The 21,169-nt window shown below is 41.4% G+C and overlaps 1 protein-coding gene across 1 annotated transcript in view; it reads right to left on the bottom strand.

Moving 5' to 3' along the window:
- Positions 1-21,169, bottom strand: part of ADAMTS6 (ADAM metallopeptidase with thrombospondin type 1 motif 6) — a 448,695-nt gene that overhangs the window by 257,995 nt on the left and 169,531 nt on the right. The window contains exon 8 of the mRNA XM_082243714.1: positions 2,030-2,073. Within this exon, the coding sequence (XP_082099840.1) occupies positions 2,030-2,073 (44 nt within the window). The remainder of the gene's footprint in view (positions 1-2,029; positions 2,074-21,169) is intronic.

The following is a 21,169-nucleotide window of genomic DNA, read 5'->3' as shown; positions in this document are numbered from 1 at the left end:
CAAATTCATAAAAGGAAAACCAAGAACTAATAACACAGCTGGAGTTAGCGAATCTGGAAGGAAGATCGGGTGAAGATGGCAGCGCCGGGTATGCCTGACAGCACTGCATGGGAGGGATCCGCTTTACAGGTAAGTCTTTCATAATGTGCTAGTATACTGGTACATTATGACTTGACCCTGTTAATTTTTGTTTGGCGGTTTACTACCGCTTTAACAAACTTTTTGAAGCCAACTATAAATTTCTTTTTTAAGACAGTAACACTTAACTGATTATAATATTCACATCAAGCTATTCTCTTTTTAGATGTATATCTAAAAATAACTGAAATGACAATACGTATGCTAAGAATGACTTTTGCATGATACATTGCAGCCAGACACAGTAGCCTTTTCACTCTCCTAGGGCACAGGGTCACATGTATGCAGTGCATTTTATGTTTATATTTATTTTATGCATGTGTTTATGCGCACTTAACACACATCTGTAGCTGTGCTACCATTGAACTCTATGAGATCACGTTTTGAAGAAAGCACATCAAAGTCCTGCATGCTACATCTTTGATGCGCTTTCATCAAATTGTGCATTCTCATAGACTTCAATGGTAGCACAGCTATAAGTAGGTGAAACATGCAAAATCTGCACCACACACATGGTAACCACCAGCAATGGTGGTCCCTCTCTAAGCTGTAGTCTAAATTAGACTCTAAGAACACATTGTTATAGCTGATACAGTTTCAAAGGCAATGGCTAACTTTTTAAAAACGAAGGCATTACTAATCTTCAAAGAAAATGTACTCTTCTATTGCGTTGGGGCCCATTGATGGAGCCAGTATTCACCATTCAAGCATAACTCTATGACCACCCACCAAACATTGAGTATGTCCCCCTTTTACCATCAAAACAGCCCCTTTTGCCCTGATCTTCTGAGGCATGAACACCATTAGACCCCCTAAAGGTATGCTGTGGTTTCTGGCACCAAACAGTCAGTAGCAGATTCTTTAAGTCCTGTAACTTGAGAAGTGGAGCCTCCATGGATCAGACTTGTTTTTCCATCACATGCCACGGATGTCCGATTAGATTGAGATCTGGAGAATTTGGATGTCACGCCAACACCTCAAACTCATTGTTGTGTTCCTCAAAGCATTTTTGAACCATTATTGCAGTGTGGCAGAGCGCATTGTTCTGCTGAAAGAGGCCACTGCCATCAGGGAATATTATTTATTGGGGTGTACTTGGTCAGCAACAATGTTTAGGTAGGTGGTACATGTAAAGTAACATTCGCATGAATGGCAGAACCTAAATTTTTCCAACAGAACGTTGCTGAAAGCATCACACTGTCTCTGCTGGCTTGCCTTCTTCTTATACCCAATCCTGGTGCCATCTCTTCCCCAGGTAAGCGATGTACACACACACCCATCCATCCACATGATGTAAGGGAAAACATGTTTCATCAGATCAGGCCACTGGACGTGGACCAGCTGTGAAGCTTACCTGCCCATTGCAGGCATTTTTGAGCTGTGGACACATGGGCACCCTGACTGGTCTGTGGCTATGCAGCCCATAAATAATAAACTGTGATGTCCATTTATTCTGCTTTCAACACATCAGCTTCAGCGACAACTTGTCTAATTGCTGCCTAATATATTCCACCGACGTTCAGATGCCATTGTAATAAAATAATCAATGTTCTTCATGTAACCTGTCAGTAGTCATAAAAGTATGGCTGATTGATGTATTTTTTCAGTTGCAATGCAATATAGTAGTTAATGTTATCCATATTAAAGAATGAGCACATTTCCAGCATTTTAAGGAAATCTACCTTTTTATTTCATGCTACAGTCAGTTATTAGGGCCCCTCAAAAGGAAAGATATGGTTAGTCCTTCACATGCATGAAAGCATTGGTTCCTAGTAGTTTTACATGTACATGTATAGGAACATATTGAATCATGTGCATGACTAAACAAGATAATTTGGCTAACCCAAGCATTTGTCATTATGGTGTTTTTGAAGTACCCAGGAACACTTACCTAGCGTACCACAAGGCTTGTTTTTGTATGTACAGATGTCATACCTGTTAAAACATAAGTGGTTAGACAATTATTAAAATTTAGTTGAAATATTAAAACTTAAAAATAAAGCTACCACATAAACAGCATGGACACACATCTAGCAAGTGAACTAAACATCTGGCTCTGTTAACACCTACTGTTTAGGACCTAGACAGGACACAGACTCTCACAAGAGGGAGCTGTTCTCTAATGAAGCAGGTACATTCCATTTTAAGGATGGAACTTTTATAGTTTATAGTCAGCACTTGTGGGAATCCACATATCATATGTGGCACATGTATGTGAATTTATTAATTACTGTATATGGTAAATTATATTGGTACTATAGAGCGTTTGTTACTTTATTTTTTTTATCTTTGATATACTTATGCATCATTTTACACAATTTTTCCTGCAAGCATAACACAAAGTTGCAGTGAGAGCTATAGGGTGCATCTTAAAAAAAAGACATTCTTGGTACATATGCATAATAATGCAAGACGACAGTATAGCAAAAGCAATAGCAATAACGCTAAAACAACTATTTTCGCTCATTTGCTCCCTTTTGGTCTAGTAAATATCCAATTGAAACAGTTTTCTTGTATCTGATAAGCACAAAAAAAGTTGAACTTGTCAGAAATTCAGAGCTTTCCAATAACCTCCACACATTTCCGCTGATATCTCAAGGAGTCTAGTTAGCTTTCCCAGTTTTTATCTGGACTACAGATAAATCAGTCTGTTGTAAAGATGAGGACAAGGAATTCAAAAATGCAGCAAATGGCAACTGGGCAGGGCTGACACCAATCAGCCTACAAAAATAATGTATGCTGTCAGCCCACAACAGAAAATTAGAAGCTGGGTGCGTTTCTGGCAGATCAATAGATATTATTCTGTAGTTTCAAAAGGGATAAAACATGGGGAGATGTGAATGCATTACACTTTTTTTGTATTTTAATTTTGCCCTGACATACACTTAAATTTTCCTGTACTGGGTGTATGCAAAGAATTTTAAAAATTCAGAAAATAAAACTGGGCAGCATAGTAGATAGCATTTCTGCCTTGCAGTGCTGTATTCCTTCATCAGGACACTATCTGCATGGAGTTTGCCTGTTTTTAATGTCCTTGCGTAAATTCCTCCCACACTCCCGCATTCCAAAGACATGCTGGTAAATTAGCTGGCTTCCTTCCAAATTGGCCTTAGTGCGTGTGTGTGTGTATGTATGCATGTGAGATAATGACCATAGATTGTAAGCTCCTTGAGGACAGGGCCATCTTACTGAATGGGCATGCTGGGCAGTTGCCTGGGGGCCCCACCTGCCCAGCAACCGAGCCCCAGCCAAATATTAGTCCCGATTCCCGTGCGCACCCCACTGCTGAACTTAGCAGGTGGCAAGCACCTGTCAGCCCTGCGCTGTTGTCAGGCCCCTTTGGCCATTGGGGGGGGAGCCCACAACTGCAGGAATGCCTGTCCGCCTCCACAGGAACCGACACACACATGACAGTCGAGTCTGACTCCTGTCTGTGTTTGTGTGCTCTCCGGCCCCAGCCGCCGAACTTGGACTTGTCATTAGCCTGGCACTGCTGTACCAATAAATATCGCCTTATCAATAACTTGCATTTTTTATTCTTGTGGGCGATTGTGTAGGCAGGGCCCCATTGCACTGCATTGCCCAGGGGCCTTTATTGCTCTCAAGATGGCACTCCTTGAGGAAAGGGACTGATGTGAATGTACAGTATGTAATGTGCTGCATAAATTGTCGGTGTTATATAAATAAAAATAAAATATATGGAGTATATAAGCCCTTCATTATCTTCCACCCAAAACTGACACCTTTCAACATGAAGTATTTTGGCAAAAAAATCACACCCCAGCCAAACCCCTGGTTATGCAAACGAGGAAGCAATAATCTGCAAAAAACGGATTGGTTGAAACCACAAGTGTACCAGATGACATCATTTAGATGTTGGCAGAAAGGTTTAGTGTAGTATAACTATTTTCATAGAGGATTCGATTAAAAAGAGGGACATTTGAGGAGGGAAGAGGGGCAGAAGGATTTGTTTCTAAAAATGAAATGGTCCATCCAAATATGGAAGAGTTGGGATTTGGGTATATATACAGTGGGTACGGAAAGTATTCAGACCCCCTTAAATTTTTCACTCTTTGTTATATTGCAGCCATTTGCTAAAATCATTTAAGTTCATTCTTCTTCCTCATGAATGCACACATAGCACCCCATACTGACAGAAAAACACAGAATTGTTGACATTGTTGCAGATTTATTAAAAAAGAAAAACTGAAATATCACATGGTCCTAAGTATTCAGACCCTTTGCTCAGTATTTAGTAGAAGCCCCCTTTTGATCTAATACAGCCAGGAGTCTTTTTGGGAAAGATGCAACAAGTCTTTCACACCTGGATTTGGGGATCCTCTGCCATTCCTCCTTGCAGATCCTCTCCAGTTCTGTCAGGTTGGATGGTAAACGTTGGTGGACAGCCATTTTTAGGTCTCTCCAGAGATGCTCAATTGGGTTTAAGTCAGGGCTCTGGCTGGGCCATTCAAGAACAGTCACGGAGTTGTTGTGAAGCCACTCCTTCGTTATTTTAGCTGTGTGCTTAGGGTCATTGTCTTGTTGGAAGGTAAACCTTCGGCCCAGTCTGAGGTCCAGAGCACTCTGGAGAAGGTTTTTGTCCAGGATATCCCTGTACTTGGCCGCATTCATCTTTCCCTCGATTGCAACCAGTCGTCCTGTCCCTGCAGCTGAAAAACACCCCCACAGCATGATGTTGCCACCACCATGCTTCACTGTTGGGACTGTATTGGACAGGTGATGAGCAGTGCCTGGTTTTCTCCACACATACCGCTTAGAATTAAGGCCAAAAAGTTCTATTTTGGTCTCATCAGACCAGAGAATCTTATTTCTCACCATCTTGGAGTCCTTCAGGTGTTTTTTAGTAAACTCCATGCGGGCTTTCATGTTTCTTACACTGAGGAGAGGCTTCCGTCGGGCCACTCTGCCATAAAGCCCCGACTGGTGGAGGGCTGCAGTGATGGTTGACTTTCTACAACTTTCTCCCATCTCCTGACTGCATCTCTGGAGCTCAGCCACAGTGATCTTTGGGTTCTTCTTTACCTCTCTCACCAAGGCTCTTCTCCCCCGATAGCTCAGTTTGGCCGGATGGCCAGCTCTAGGAAGGGTTCTGGTCGTCCCAAACGTCTTCCATTTGAGGATTATGGAGGCCACTGTGCTCTTAGGAACCTTAAGTGCAGCAGAAATCTTTTTGTATCCTTGGCCAGATCTGTGCCTTGCCACAATTCTGTCTCTGAGCTCTTCAGGCAGTTCCTTTGACCTCATGATTCTCATTTGCTCTGACATGCATTGTGATCTTGAAGGCCTTATATAGACAGGTGTGTGGCTTTCCTAATCAAGTCCAATCAGTATAATCAAACACAGCTGGACTCAAATGAAGGTGTAGAATCATCTCAAGGATGATCAGAAGAAATGGAAAGCACCTGAGTTAAATATATGAGTGTCACAGCAAAGGGTCTGAATACTTAGGACCATGTGATATTTCAGTTTTTCTTTTTTAATAAATCTGCAACAATGTCAACAATTCTGTGTTTTTCTGTCAGTATGGGGTGCTATGTGTACATTCATGAGGAAGAAGAATGAACTTAAATGATTTTAGCAAATGGCTGCAATATAACAAAGAGTGAAAAATTTAAGGGGGTCTGAATACTTTCCGTACCCACTGTATATATATATATATATATATATATATATATATATATACACACACACAATATTTTTTACGCAAAGCCACTAACTCAGCACAGACACAGTATGTATATGCACAAAATCCTCTATGGATGAAAGTCTACAGCCACTCAAACCATGAAACTCTAATATATTCCTCCCTCTGTAACTTTCTAATACTGACTTGTGTGAATAAAACCCAAAAATTAGACAAGCAGACTAATGTAATTTCAAGTCAAGTCCACCAACTGCCAAAGTAAACCAAGTCAGCGTAAATCTATGTGTTGAGTACGTCAATGTGTATATGTGAGTACAGGTGAGCGAGACTGGGTGTAGGTTTCACTATACCTAGCCAGCTTCACTGAAAACTCGCTATTCAGTATAATTAACCGTAAGCTATAAAACAGACTGGAGAGAGCTAAACAATTGGAGCATGGCAGTGACTCCTGTAATTCCAGAAATAATGCAGTTTGAGGGCACGGACCTCACTGCTCAAGAATTAGAAGAAAGGTTTTCTAAACTGCCCTGTACATTGGTGCGCTATAAAACACTTGGAAGGAGTTTGCATTATTTTGTTAGTGTGTAGCATATTTGGTCACAGTTGTGTTCTGCAGTTCCAATGGTCAAACCACAAATCAGTTTAATTATGTGCCAGCAACTGGAGTGTCGGCGTTTTCAGCAAGCCGGTGTAAACCGCAGGCTTCAAAATGCTTACAGAATGTGGAAAAAAGCCAAATGGACATAGGCCAGCATAAAAAAAATAGCTAGGCTAGATCTTTATAATGACCCGCCGCTTAAAAAAAAAAAAAAAAAAAAAAAAAAAAGCTTTTCTTTTGGTTTTAACCATTTTATACTCAGCTACTCATTGACCACAACAATAAACTTTTGGAGAGCTCTTTTATTTCTGACAATCACGCTAAGCTGAAGCTTTATTAAAATCACTGAGGACCATATTCACCAACTCTAGACAGAAAGAAGAAAGTCACAGGTGAGCTGACAAAATGTCAGGAAAAGACCACTTGGCATCTCTTTGTGCAAAGCACCTTCACTGAAGTTCGAGACACAATCCCCTGCACCTGCTTTATTCCCAGCTTTTGTGTCTGGTTGTATGGGGGGTGTTCAGTAGGAATCGCTGTCTGCATATTTTAGTCTGTCCAAAAAAGCAGACAGTGTGGCCCCGTATAATACTTTGAGATTGTACTGGGCTAATATCAAATGTATTAAAAACAAAAAAAAAATAAGATAAATGAGTTTGGGAGTTTATTTTTTAATTGGGCAGAATTTTAATTTATTTTGGCCATTGAAACAGATAAACGCTGAAGTGCTAAACTTGCCTAGAGTTTATGCGTGTTTATGGGCGTTTATGAGCATTTTTCAGCATTTTTTGTGGTCAGAAGAACTGCTCTTGAACCTGATTTTAGGGCGTTCTGACAACAGCCCATAAACTCCCCTGCTGATAAACTGCTAAAAATGTCCATGTGTGCATGGACACATAGGATAACATAGAGGGGAGTTTAACCACTTTACCACCAGAGGATTTTGCTGTCTTACGTCCAGGCCACTTTTTGCGATTCGGCACTGTGCAAATTTAACTGACAATTGCACATTTAACATGCATTGCCCTACCCAAACTAAATTTACGTCCTTTTTTTCCCACAAACAGAGCTTTCTTTTGGTGGTATTTGATCACCTGTGCGATTTTTACTTTTTGCGCTATAAACAAAAAAAGAGAGACAATTTTGAAAAAATAACATTTTTCACATTTTTTTATATGAAATTCCCCCCCAAAAAAATGTAAAAATCTAAATTTTTTATCATTTTAGACCAATTTGTTTTCTGCTACATATTTTTGGTAAAAAAAAAAAATCGCAATAAGCGTATTTTGATTGGTTTGCGCAAAAGTTATTGCGTTTACTAACTAAGGGAAAGATTTCTGTCGTTTTTGGTGGTTTTTTTTTTAACGAGTAATGGCGGCGATCTGCGATTTTTTTTGCGGGACAGCGACATTATGGCGGACAGATCGGACCCTTGACTGACATTTTTGACACTTTTGGGGGTACCAGTGACATTACTACAGTAATCAGTGCTATAAATATGCACTGTTACTGTAAAAATGACACTGGCAGGGAAGGGGTTAATTTTTATTGGTGATCAAGGGGTTAATGTATGCCTGGTGCTTACTAACGTGTGTGGGGGGAGGTGACTGAGTGACACAGGGACAGATCGCAGGTTCAGCTATGCTGAACCCTGCAATATGACCCTGCCTGTCACTTAGGAAATCCGCCCGCTTTGTTTACACAAGCGGGCGGATCTCCACACTCGATTCCCCGACGATCGGGGAAGAGCGGTGGTGATCACCGCCGCTCCTCCCCTGGCCCGACTCCCGCTGTGACTGAATACAGTGGGAGCGAGCCTCCATCGGCGCGCGCCACCGAGAGAGGGGAATGTCTGGCAACGTAGGTCTACGTTGCCAGACGTGATCGAGCCACTTTGCCGCAGTAGAGCTCTAGTGAGCAGCGGTAAAGTGGTTAAGGGCTGTTAAAAAAAATGCCCAAACTCACAAAAACTTTAGTTTTACAGCAGTAGTGTGCATGAAGCCTAAAACATACCTAGACCCAAAAACAGAAAGAAAATAAAAATTATATATTGCAGCGTAATAGACCTTAAATGTGGTGATTGCATTTGTTTTCTTTATTTTCACCTAGGACTAAGGTAACCAATTTTTGGACTTTTGAAAGTTGTGATTTAGGTTAGGTAGGGCTGTGTTCACACAACCTTTAATTTGCGTGAGAGCAATGTGTAGAAAGTTTTTGCAAAGATTTAGAAATCTTTCAACCATTAAAGCATCATTCAGCTCAAGTTTTGGGATATAAACATGGATCTTAACGGGAATGCGAATTGTCACTTTAAACAAGCTGCTTGCAGGCTTCAGTGCTACTTCAGGCTGGGTTCGCACTTATGCGAATTGGATGCGGCTTTCCCCGCATCCAATTCACATGACAGTAGAGTGTGACCAGCTCTCAATGGAGCCGGTTCACACACCTCAGGGGTGACCACGGTCCACATTTGGAAAGGGTCCCATCTTTGGTTCCGAATCAGGACCAAATTCAGGCAGAAATTGGGACCTGATTCGCACCAGAATCAGTGAACAGGGACGCACCGGACCCCCTGCTGTGAGCCGCGGCCGCAGCATGTGTGAACCCAGCCTGAAGTTTGTTGACAGCCTGCTTGCTGTATGTATAAAGTGACAGTGAGCCCTCCCATGTAGCTCTATGTTTGACATCCACCTACTAAAATTTTCCTTAAAGTGGATCTTTACTTTATTGAACTACAAGCCTCCACTTTCACATTGCAATCTAAATTGCCAACTTTTTGTGTGTTGTTTATTTACCCTGACATCTACTCTGCTTCTAAAGTCTCCTAGGATATACATGTCCCAAATCCCAGGTGGCATCAGCTTCAATACAGCAGCCGGAAGAGGGTGGGCCTTGCTGCGCATCATCAAGGGGCTGATTGCCAGCTTCCGATAATGTCAGAAGAAGAGGCAGCCATATCTCTTTAACATCAGAAGCACAGATTTTACACGCAGGACCCAGTGTGCAGCATGATGCTCCATACAATATACAGCACTATGTCCTGGCAGTGGCACGGGGACTGCCAATCTGCTGCAATAACAAAATCAAGTTGGGATTGATGCTTCTCAGCCATTCATAGGAAGCCTTGTATTTTTATCAATAAGTACAAACCTTTATCTGATTAGCTAAGGTGGATATCATGACGTCATCCATCCACCTCTTCACATATAAATAAAGGAAAGCATTTGTTTGTGCCAGCTTGGTCAAAACTAACTCTTTAACATAGATGTAATCATGAAGTAAAGCCTGGTACACACAATTACCCTATGAGTTGAATGAAAAAAAAAAAAAAAAAAAGCTGTCAGCTTTGATCAGAGCCGCCATACTATGTGAACTTAGTATAGCAATCTCCCCCGCTGAGCCATTGTGTTCTGATAGGGCAGTGATGGCGAACCTTGGCACCGCAGATGTTTTGGAACTACATTTCCCATGATGATAAGGCATACTGCAGGGTAGTTGAGGATCATGGGTAATATAGTTCCAAAACATCTGGGGTGCCAAGGTTCGCCATCACTGTGATAGGGGGACGGTTCCTCCCCCAGAACACTCCGATCAGCGCTCTCTGCTATTGGCTGAGTCAGTCGGCTGCTGGTTTTTCAGCACGCATGTCCGACATACACATGGACCGAATGTCAACCATTTTCTTTTAAACCTGCAAATGTTTCCCAACATTCGGCCTGTGTATACCCGGCCTTAGGCTTTAAAATATAAAATTGGATTGACACAACATGGGGGTGGGGTGAGGCATCAACGAATCTGCTTGAAGCTTGTAGAAAGCTTTACCCATGCAATGCCAAATCTTGTTGTACACACTGCTCTTATCAAAACTGAAGTCTGTACGTCGAAGGCCTACGCATTAGCCAGAAGAGCAGTAATATTTCTGCAGGGACCCACCTTTATGAAGTGCACTTTTGGTGGTTACAAATGATGAGTGGACTTAATGACGATTCTCTCAGCTTCCATTTTTCTCTATAAATGTCTTGAGGCTGGTACTCTCGTAGAGAAATGTGGGACCACACTATGATAATGTTCTGAGGCTTTTATTTTTGTTTTAGTGAAAGATTTGAAATTAAGCATCCTTCGCTAGCGATCACTGTAGTCATTATGGGCTCTTAGCTATGTCTTGGATTTGAAATACATAGACAAGAATGTTATGTCTAGAAATAAATGCTTTCCCTTGGAGCACACTTTTATCTCCATATCTTTTGTGCTAATAGTTTTCAGAAAGAACATAATCGCTTGTAGACATTAGCATCTGCAGTACTGACGTTCTCAGATGAGGTGATCGTCTAGTGTTCATACCATAACAATGTGGCAACCAATACCGACGCTTATACACCTGAACATGATTCATGTGCCGCTATTTGATGCAGTGACATAATCAACCACAAAACTTCTCAGAGCAACTAACAATCATAGTGCCTTCTGAAACAAGCATAACACTACAATGAAAAGCATCACCTAAAACTGATTCTCTAGATAAGGATTTTAATCAACTCCCTCGCACATTAAAATAGCAAAAAAAAAGTAGCATAACACCGTAAAAAGCAACATTTTGATGTTTCTTTCATGGACTTTGTATCACAGTGATAAAGTCATCTAAAGAATACCTCCCTGGTCTAAAATTCACCTAGCACGCAAGAACACCATAAGAAATTAATGATAATATCCCTTTTATACACTGTTTAGGATGACTGCTCTGTTGTCATTTCACAACCTAAAAATCTAAGGAATCTATTGCAAATTGTGTTACAACAGAACAGGGTATTAGGTAAAAGCTGTTAAAAGTTGAAAATAATGGTCTACTAATGCACCAAAAGTTCTAAAAAAATCTGTAACTGAATGCACTAAGGTGCTTTACGACACAATGCATTACAAGAAGGGCTTTTATTCTTAGACAATAGGTGCAGGAACTCTCCCGTTCTGAGTCTTGTCTCTGTATCCCATCCACCTCCAAGCACCGTCTCACGGTTCCATCACTACCCACCTCCCAGTACTGCCCCAAGAATCATTTAGTGGTGTTAAATAATTTGTATGGAATTTGTTCTTGTCTAATAACAAGAAAAGCAGTAAAATAGATCCCCTGGAGCCAGCAACAATAGAACCCTCACACAACAATAGGCTTCCCCAGCAACAATGGAACCCACCCCAACAACAATAGGTCCCCCCAAGCAACAATAGACCCCCACACACCAACAACAACAACAATGGACCAGAAACATTAGACCCCCAGCGGCAACAACAGATTTCCCAGCAGACAGCATCAATAGACCCTCCAGAAGCCAGCAATAATAGACCTTTCCCTCCATAGTAGATCCCTACTAGTAACATAAAACCCCCTAGCAACAATAGATCCCAACCAACAACAATAGACACCCACACAAAAAAAGATCCCCCAGCATCAATAGACCTTTCCCTCCATAGTGGATCCCTATTAGTAACATAAAACCCCCTAGCAATAATAGATCACAACCAACAACAATAGACACTCACACAAAAACAGATCCCCCAGCATCAATAGACCCTCCAGCACACCCCTTGCTATTACATACATTCAGTGCTGGAGGTGCCGGAACTGTGTTCCCCCGTGTTCCTGCTGAAAAAAAGCCCTGATTATAAGTTGAGGTGCTACTGAAAAAGAATGGCACCGTAACACATTAATGCATGTTCTGTGCTTTACCGCAACACACAGATTTAAATGGTCAACACATCCCACTTTTTATAGTTTTCTTAAGAAAATAGATTTTTTTGTAAATCCGTAACAAAAGTTTCTTACCTGAAAATCCTGCCAGGCACAACACTTCCCGTCGCAGGCTGACAGCACTAAATTACTGCCTAACAATTATTATCAGCATTGTCAGCCTGCCATGTATTCTCCTTTAGATGACTATTAGGCTGACTTTCCGATAGACTTGATAGGTAGCCCAACCCCAAGGCAGTGGCTTGCTGAAGTGTTTAAAACGTGCAAATCTCCAAATAAGAAACTTTGCAACAGATTCACAAAAAAAAAAAAAAAACGTATTTGCTAAAGAACATTCTATACAAAAAGCGTGGTGCCAAACATACTGAAAATTGATTAAGGGTTTACATACAAACATATAACATGATCTGTGGAAAAGTGGCAGTCATGCAAGCCATAACCCCAAATTTTAATAACTTTGTTTTACATGGAACACAGACCAGCTTACCAATAAAGAAAACAACATCGTTTCATGATTTAGTTGCCTAAAATGCACTTTCTGCCTGATAGGACAGAAAGTGTTACACCACAACAGTGCTCCTACACCCAAAATAAAACAGACCTGTTTTATTCACCCGTCTCCAAAACTAAATTTGAAACCAAAAACAACTGACTGCAGCCAAAGGGAGGAAATGTATAATATAATCTATGGAATAACAAAAATAACTTTTTCTATTATTAGTTATGTTTGAATTTAAAGATTGCCACAAATATCTAAATGTCTGGCTTATTAATAAGATTCTGTAGTAGCGGTCTTCCTGTCTGTGGTTCTACAATGAGGACACTGTTTTTGAGCATGACTATTGGTGAAATAACATTTCAGTAGATGGAAGGAGGTCAACACTAACATTTGATTGCAATAATGGTTACTGTACAGTAGTGTAACGCTTTTCCCCTAAAGAACCACTGGTTGTATTGGGTCCTCTGTTCCTTTGCCTACGACGCTGCAAATAGCACCACACATTCTGACACACCTGAATGGCTGGGGAATATTCATTGCAGATGTACAGTATCTGACAAATGTGAGTACACCCGTCACATTTTTGTAAGTGTTTTATTATATCTTTTCATGTGACAACATTGAAGAAATTACACTTTGCTATAATGTAAATTAGTGAGTGTACAGCTTGTATAACAGTGCACATTTGCTGTCCCCTCAAAATAACTCAACACATCCATTAATGTCTAAACTGCTGGCAACAAAAGTGATTACATCCCCAAGTGACAATGTCCAAATTGGGCCCAATTAGCCATTTTCCCTCCTCGATGTCATGTGACTCGTTAGTATTTCAAGGTCTCATGTGTGAATGGGGAGCAGGTGTGTTAAATTTGGTGTTATTACTCTCACTCTCTCATACTTGTCACTGGAAGTTCAACATGGCAACCCATGGCAAAAAACTCTCTGAGGATCTGAAAAAAAGAATTGTTGCTCTACATAAAGATGGCCTAGGCTATAAGAAGATTGCCAAGACCCTGAAACTGAGCTGCAGCATGGTGGCCAAGACCATACAGCGGTTTAACAGGACAGGTTCCACTCAGAACAGGCCTCGCCATGGTCGACCAAAGAAGTTGACTGCACGTGCTCAGAGTCATATCCAGAGGTTGTCTTTGGGAAATAGACATGAGTGCTGCCAGCATTGCTGCAGAGGTTAAAGGGGTGGGGGGCCAGCCTGTCAGTGCTCAGACCATACGCTGCACACTGCATCAAATTGATCTGCATGGCTGTCATCCCAGAAGGAAGCCTCTTCTAAAGATGATGCACAAGAAAGCCCGCAAATAGTTTTCTGAAGACAAGCAGACTAAGGACATAGATTACAGGAGCCATGTCCTGTGGTCTTATGAGACCAAGATAAACTTATTTGGTTCAGATGGTGTCAAGCGTGTGTGGCAGCAACCAGGTGGGGAGTACAAAGACAAGTGTGTCTTGTCTACAGTCAAGCATGGTGGTGGGAGTGTCATGGTCTGGGGCTGCATGAGTGCTGCCGACACTGGGGAACTACAGTTCATTGAGGGAACCATGAATGCCAACATGTACTGTGACATACTGAAGCAGAGTATGATCCCCTCCCTTCAGAGACTGGGCTGCAGGGCAGTATTCCAACATGATAACGACCCCAAACACACCACTGCCTTGCTAAGGAAGCTGAGGGTAAAGGTGATGGATTGGCCAAACATGTCTCTAGACCTAAACCTTATTGAGCATCCTCAAAAGGAAGGTGGAGGAGCGCAAGGTCTCTAACATCCACCAGCTCCTTGATGTTGTCACGGAGGAGTGGAAGAGGACTCCAGCGGCAACCTGCAAAGCTCTGGTGAACTCCATGCCCAAGAGGATTAAGGCAGTGCTGGAAAATAATGGTGGCCACACAAAATATTGACACTTTGGGCCCAATTTGGACATTGTCACTTAGAGGTGTACTCACTTTTGTTGCCAGCGGTTTAGACATTAATGGCTGTGTGTTCAGTTATTTTGAGGGGACGGCAAATTTACACTGTTATACAAGCTGTACACTCACTACTTTACATTGTAGCAACGTGTAATTTCTTCAGTGTTGTCACATGAAAAGATATAATAAAATATTTACAAAAATGTGAGGGGGGTACTCACCTTTGTGAGATACTGTATATGCAGCAACCTAGTAACAAAAGTGATATGATGCAACAGCAATGATACAACAAACAGTTAAACTATAGCAAGGAATACATTGGAAATAGGTGAACAGTAGGCAGGAATATACTGTAAAAACAAGCAATGGGAACCACTTCTCCTAAACCCTCTGTCAGTAATGTCACTCTATCAGTTCAGCAATCTGTAATATACCCTCTTTTGCTGACTAGCTCATTGGGGCCCTGCTGTTATGTCAGAGTGCTCAGGATAATGTCCCTTTAAGCACTGATGACACCAATTCTGGTCCTTTTAAGCTCTAAAAAAGGCACCAGCTCTCACAGGCAACACTATCCTACTTTTGCAATGTGGGTTTGGCCAGCGGCCTCTCATCAACTACTTGTGCTAGCAGGTGGTCTCCCTCTTTATACTGGGTGAAATACAGCTGGTCTGTATCTGCAGCGCTCTTCCCCCTTGTACAGGCAGCAAGCTCTATCAGCATCCATGGTGCTCTCCAATATCCCAGAATGTCTGTTGCTGTGCCTCTCTCCCTCTCATGGGCAGGGGTAAGTAGTCTGTTAGCAGCCTGATGTGCGCTCAGTCCTCTCTGAACAGCCTCCAGACTTCTTCTCCTCAGGTGGGGAAAACAACAGAGAACCATCTCTCCCCTTTACCCCAGTGTCTTTTGGGATTTGCAGTTTACTCCTTCCAGCTCCCCAAGTTAGCTTAGTCTTTCAGAACTACACTTTACACAATCCTTTCGTTCCACATCATGTGTGCCTTCCTATTGGGCAGAGGGCAAGCTCAACACTGGGTGTACACAGCTCTACAATAAGAGCTCCTTCCTGTAGCTGTGCCTTTGCAAAAGTCTCCTCCGACTTTTTTTTGCTGTTAGTGCTGCAGACTAGGCTACAGCAGTTTTTGGCTTGGAGACATTATTATAATAGTGCCTCATAAGAATAAAACATATAGGCAATCCTATATTACATTTATAAAATGGACTGAAAGCAATGAGATGGCCTATTTTTGATGGGGAGTCACTTTTCGTGTTGTGTGGTATCAAGAGTAACTTGATAAATATTTTGCCACCAGGGATAGAAGTAACAGGAAAACACATGCACCCTCCTCGAGATAGGAACCCTATGGGAATTTTGCATTGAGAAACTGATAAGCTCCCAGTACTAGCATTGCTCATTCAGTAGTGCCTGTTTGCTGGAAGTGACATTCTTTTATCATCATTGTTCACATCTCCACTACTGTTCTCTCAGTGTACACAACACAATACATTTTGCAACTCTATTCCCAGTATGTGCACTAGCTTCTGCTAAAGCTAATAATAATAATATATGTGTCTGTTCACATTGCACTACACCCCAACATTACTTTTGATTTCCTGTGCTGTATATGGTAGCTTAATTCTAAGCCCTGTGGTTGTTGCCTTGCTGCCATATTTATGTTTAAATATCTCTGGCATTTTGCACTCCCCATCCTTTACAATGCTATTCTTTCTCTGGTCAACAGTCTGCTAACGTTGCTCCTGAGCTGTCGTAGCATAGAGTTGTGCAGGAGTTAAAGCGTGTTACCTCAACACTTCCTATTCTTGATATGTACCTGCTGTATCATGTACTTGTATGAAAAATTATCCTGTTCTCTTTGTATTGCTTCCTTTATGTGGAATCCCTGGTGTTCCTGCCAGTCCCTCTGCTTTGCTATTAAAAACCGACCACACTAAGCAGTTCTCTAGCTATGCTGGGAACTCAGAGTGCTCTCGTCCAATGATCAGACTTGTCCTGACATGCACCCACTGCACAGCCTTTCACTGGGAAGCTCAGTGTGTTGCTGCTTCTCCTCACCCAGCTATTTTGCAGCTGAGAACCGAGGGAATGTGATCACTTATAAAAAAAAAAGGTATTTTTAATGTATTTTTATATCTATACAAAAATGTTTTGCCTTTCGTTTCCATTTTAAACTGAATGGGATGTTTTACAAGGTGAAGGTTTACAATCACTTTAACCCCTGTCACTTTCAACTAAGCGCCATGACTTTGGCTAAGTTCCACCCCATGTGTTTTTCATTCATTTAAACTCATCCCCCTTTTATAGAAAACTAAAAAAGAAAATAGTTTTGGGTAGAAACATCTGGCATTTACACTGAATACATTCTTGTAAAAATTATTTGTGATTCAGTGTATTTTGTGCTCTCAGATACAAAAAAAAAAAGTACTGTATCCAGTCATCCACGAGGGAACAGACTATGCACTCAACAATCCATATGGTTTTCTGCTGGTACTTCTAATTTCAGCTATTGGCAAAGCCAAGCCACTGCTTTGACATTAAAAAATAAACATACATGTGGGCTGGAAAGGTTTTAAAAAATGTTTCAAAGCAGAAAATGCCACAGCAGGCCAGAAAAGAGAAACGCACATATTTGGACAGAGCTTCCATTTTTCTAATAAGCATCTCCTGATTCCTTCCCTCCAACAGGCCAACATTTATTTTATGGAATATAGTACCACCTAATAAAGATCTGTTTGGTTCTGGCAACCCACAATAATGTTTTAATTGTGCGCGTTGTGTTTAAGCATCCAAGAAAATGAAGGCAATGACCTAATTCTACAGGAATTACTATAATGTATAGTAGCAGAACTTTGGCGCACAGTCGACGCAGACAAAGAGCTTCTGTCTGAGACCCATTCAGTTCTGTTATTCGGCTCCAGTAACAATTAATGTCATGCTGTTATGGAAAAGCCAATATGCAGAAAATTATATGAGTCACGTTACCATAATAAACCCATCCGCTGATGAAACTCAACAGAAAGTGTGCTGATATGAAGTTTAACAGGTCTGTATTAACTGGTTTTTATAAACACTTGGGAAAGGCCACCAGTCTATTGTTTTCTTGCACACTCATAAAAAGCAAAAAACTGTAAAATAAAAAAAGAATGGTACATTTTATGACCTCTTCTCAAAGGAATCTTGCCTGACCTTTCTGTTCTTCTAAATGTCTTGAGCGAGGAGGGCACACAAATGAACTCACACAGGAAAGAGGTAGGAGTAGGCCAGACGTGTTAACACATCTCTGTTCTCACTACGTTGGCAGTGTGGTCTACCAGCTCAGCAGGGATCCATGACGCTTCTCCAAGAAATTAGTCATATGTGACACATCCTGTGCATCTCCGATCATAGGTCACTATTCCCAAGAAATACGATATATGATCTGCTTGACCTTGTCACTGATATGTTGGAGAACTTAATCTTGTAAGGCAATTACTCTAGCACATGGTTAGAGCAGCAATGGAGAGTACAGCTAAATCCAAACAGGATGGGTGTAAAGTAAATTAAACATAATGGAAATAGTTCTTCACATTATGGTTCCACTTCCTATATCCACAGGTAGTCACTAGGGGATTTCAGGTGTTTGGCATCCACCCTTCTAAACCAAAATACTTGTCAATCCATAAAGTAAAAGTGTTCTACTGACATTACTAGAAGCCTACAAGTACTCACACTGTTCTGAATGATTTTCCAGAGCTGGACGTAATTGCTGTGCATGCTGTATTTAGCAGCTGTAGAAAATCTATATGCTTAGAATATTGTGGAGAAAGGAAAAATGGAATGCCATGTATAAAACTAATGGGCTTACCTGTAATGTTATTTACTGCAGAAAGTGTACCAAAACTCTACAGGTCTTTTGAAACTGTTCTAACAATGACCACAGGACAATCTGTTTACTTCTATTACAATATCTATGGCTGGTCATACACTTTTTTTATACAAAACTTTTTATTGTTTCCATAATATACAGTGACAGGTACATCGTATCATAAAACTTAGAATGGTACAAGTGCATCCCATTAGGCATAACAATGTAAACTGAAAGCCATTGTATGGTTCATAATAGCATACTGTATGCTACTATATAAATTTAAGTAACATGAGTGTTTTTAATATAGTTTGCATCAATATAAAGAAAAAAATCAAGAGACAGGTCTACTTGGTTGGTGACAGACTGGAGGGTGAGTACATCAGACTGGGGGCTGGCTGACTTTCATGCACCTCTTATAATCCTTCAACCTCATTTTTTTCTTGTTATAGGGATGGAGACGCTGGGCACTACCTGCTGGGGTCTCACTAAACGTCCCACCTAGCCTATTGTGTTTATGCATCAATATAAAAGCAATATCATATACAGTGCCTTAAAAAAGTAACCCTTGAAATTTTCCACATTTTGTCATGTTACAACCAAAAACGTAATTGTACTTTATTGGTTTTTTATTTTGTAGACCAACACAAAGTGGCACATAATTGTGAAATGGAAGGAAAATGATAAATAGTTTTCATAATTCTTTACAAATAAAAATCTAAAAAGTGTGGCGTGCATTTGTATTCAGCTCCCTTTACTCTGATACCCCTAACTAAAGTGGAACCAATTGTATTCAGAAGTCACCTAATCTGTGAAGCCCCCAGAGGTTTGTTAGAGAACCTTAGTGAACAAACAGCATCATGAAGGCCAAGGAACACACCAGACAGGTCAGGGATAAAGTTACAGAGAATTTAAAAGCAGGGTTAGGTTATAAAACAAAATATCCCAAGCTTTGGACATCTCAAGAAGCACTGTTTAATCCATCATCCGAAAATGGAAAGAATATGGCACTACTGAAAACCTACCAAGACATGGCCATCTACCTAAACTGACAGATTAGGCAAGGCGAGCATCAATCAGAGAAGCAGCAAAGAGGCCCATGGTAACTCTGGAGGAGCTGCAGAGATCCACAGCTCAGGTGGGACAATCTGTCCACAGGACAACTATTAGTCATGCACTCTACAAATCTTGCCTTTATGGAGCAGGGGCAAGAAGAAAGCCATTGTTGAAAAAAAGTTCTGTTTACAGTTTTTGCGAGAAGCCATGTGGGGGACACTGCAAACATGTGGAAGAAGGTGCTCTGGTCAGATGAGACCAAAATGTAACTTTTTGGCCTTAAAGCAAAACGCTATGTGTGGCTAGAAACGAACACTGCACATCACCCTGAAAACACCATCTTTTCTTCAGCAGGGACAGGAAAGCTGGTAAGAGTTAATAGGAAGATGGATGGCGCCAAATACAGGGCAATCTTAGAAGAAAACCTGTTAGAGTCTGCAAAAGACTTGAGACTGGGGCGGAGGTTCACCTTTCAGCAGGACAACGACCCTAAACATACAGCCAGAGCTACAATGGAATGGTTTAGATAAAAGCCTATTCACGTGTTAGAATGGCCCAGTCAAAGTCCAGGCCTAAGTCAAATTGACAATCTGTGGCAAGACTTAAAAATTGCTGTTCAAAGACGCTCTTCATCCAATCTGACAAAGCTTGAGCTATTTTGCATCTCAAGGGTATTCACAATTATTGATGTGCAACAGTCAATTTTCTCACTATTTATAAGGTTCTGAATGTGTCTGAAAACTGTGCTCTATATGCTTCTATGGCTACGATGGGTTTATATGACAAGTGTTTAAGAGATGTTTCCGGGGGGGGGGGGGGGCGAGCCGACATGTTTACCCTGCTTGGAAACTTTGCTCGCCGCTGGGCGGCGTGTGGTGTACCCCCCCTCCCCTCCCCCTGAGGGGATCCCTTTTGCCTTTCCCACACTCTCACCCACAACATTGGCGGATCGGAGATGAGGGATTTGGGGAATTGGAGAAATGGGAAGTCCCCGCACTAGCAGGGAAAATGCCTGCATGCGCAATCCTAATTTATCAGGTTTTTTGGGTGGTTTTGTCCCCTATTTTCCTCTTTCCTTCTGTTAATTCCTCCCTTCCTGCTTCATTTTCTCCTTTTCCCTCCTATCACTTATACACCCTCCTGCCTCTGGACACCTGTCATTGGTTGACTCTTGACTTGAGCTCCTCCTGCGGTCCTAATGGCGACACTCAGCTTGGTTACATTTAATATAAAGGGCCTCTACACCCCGGGTAAAAGACATACTCTCTACCGGGAATTGAAAAGATGTTGTGATATTGCATCTCACTCACTTCACTAACACTAGATTATTCTCCTCCACGTTTCCTGATTGGTATCGTAGCTTTTCAGATATTCATAAAGCTAAGGGGTGGCCATTGTATTGTAATGATCCTCCTTTACATGTGAGGAAACAATGGTGGATATACATGAAAGATATTTATTTCTGAGAGGTACACTGGGAAGTATGTTCTGTACGTTAGCAAATGTATATGCTCCCAACCATGATCAAATAAGCTTTTTATCGAATGCACTCAGTAACTTGAGACCTCATTATCCCAGTCTAAACTGCCATTCCTCCATAAGAGGCTCCACGACACGCAACTCATGGACATCTGGCGCATTTCCCACCCCTCTGAGAGGGATTTCTCCTTCTACTCCCACAGACACCAA

The sequence above is a fragment of the Pelophylax lessonae genome (genome assembly GCF_965119305.1).
Source record: "Pelophylax lessonae genome assembly, chromosome: 1".
Taxonomy (NCBI): Eukaryota; Metazoa; Chordata; class Amphibia; order Anura; family Ranidae; genus Pelophylax; species Pelophylax lessonae.
This window is presented reverse-complemented; position numbering and strand designations above follow the sequence as displayed.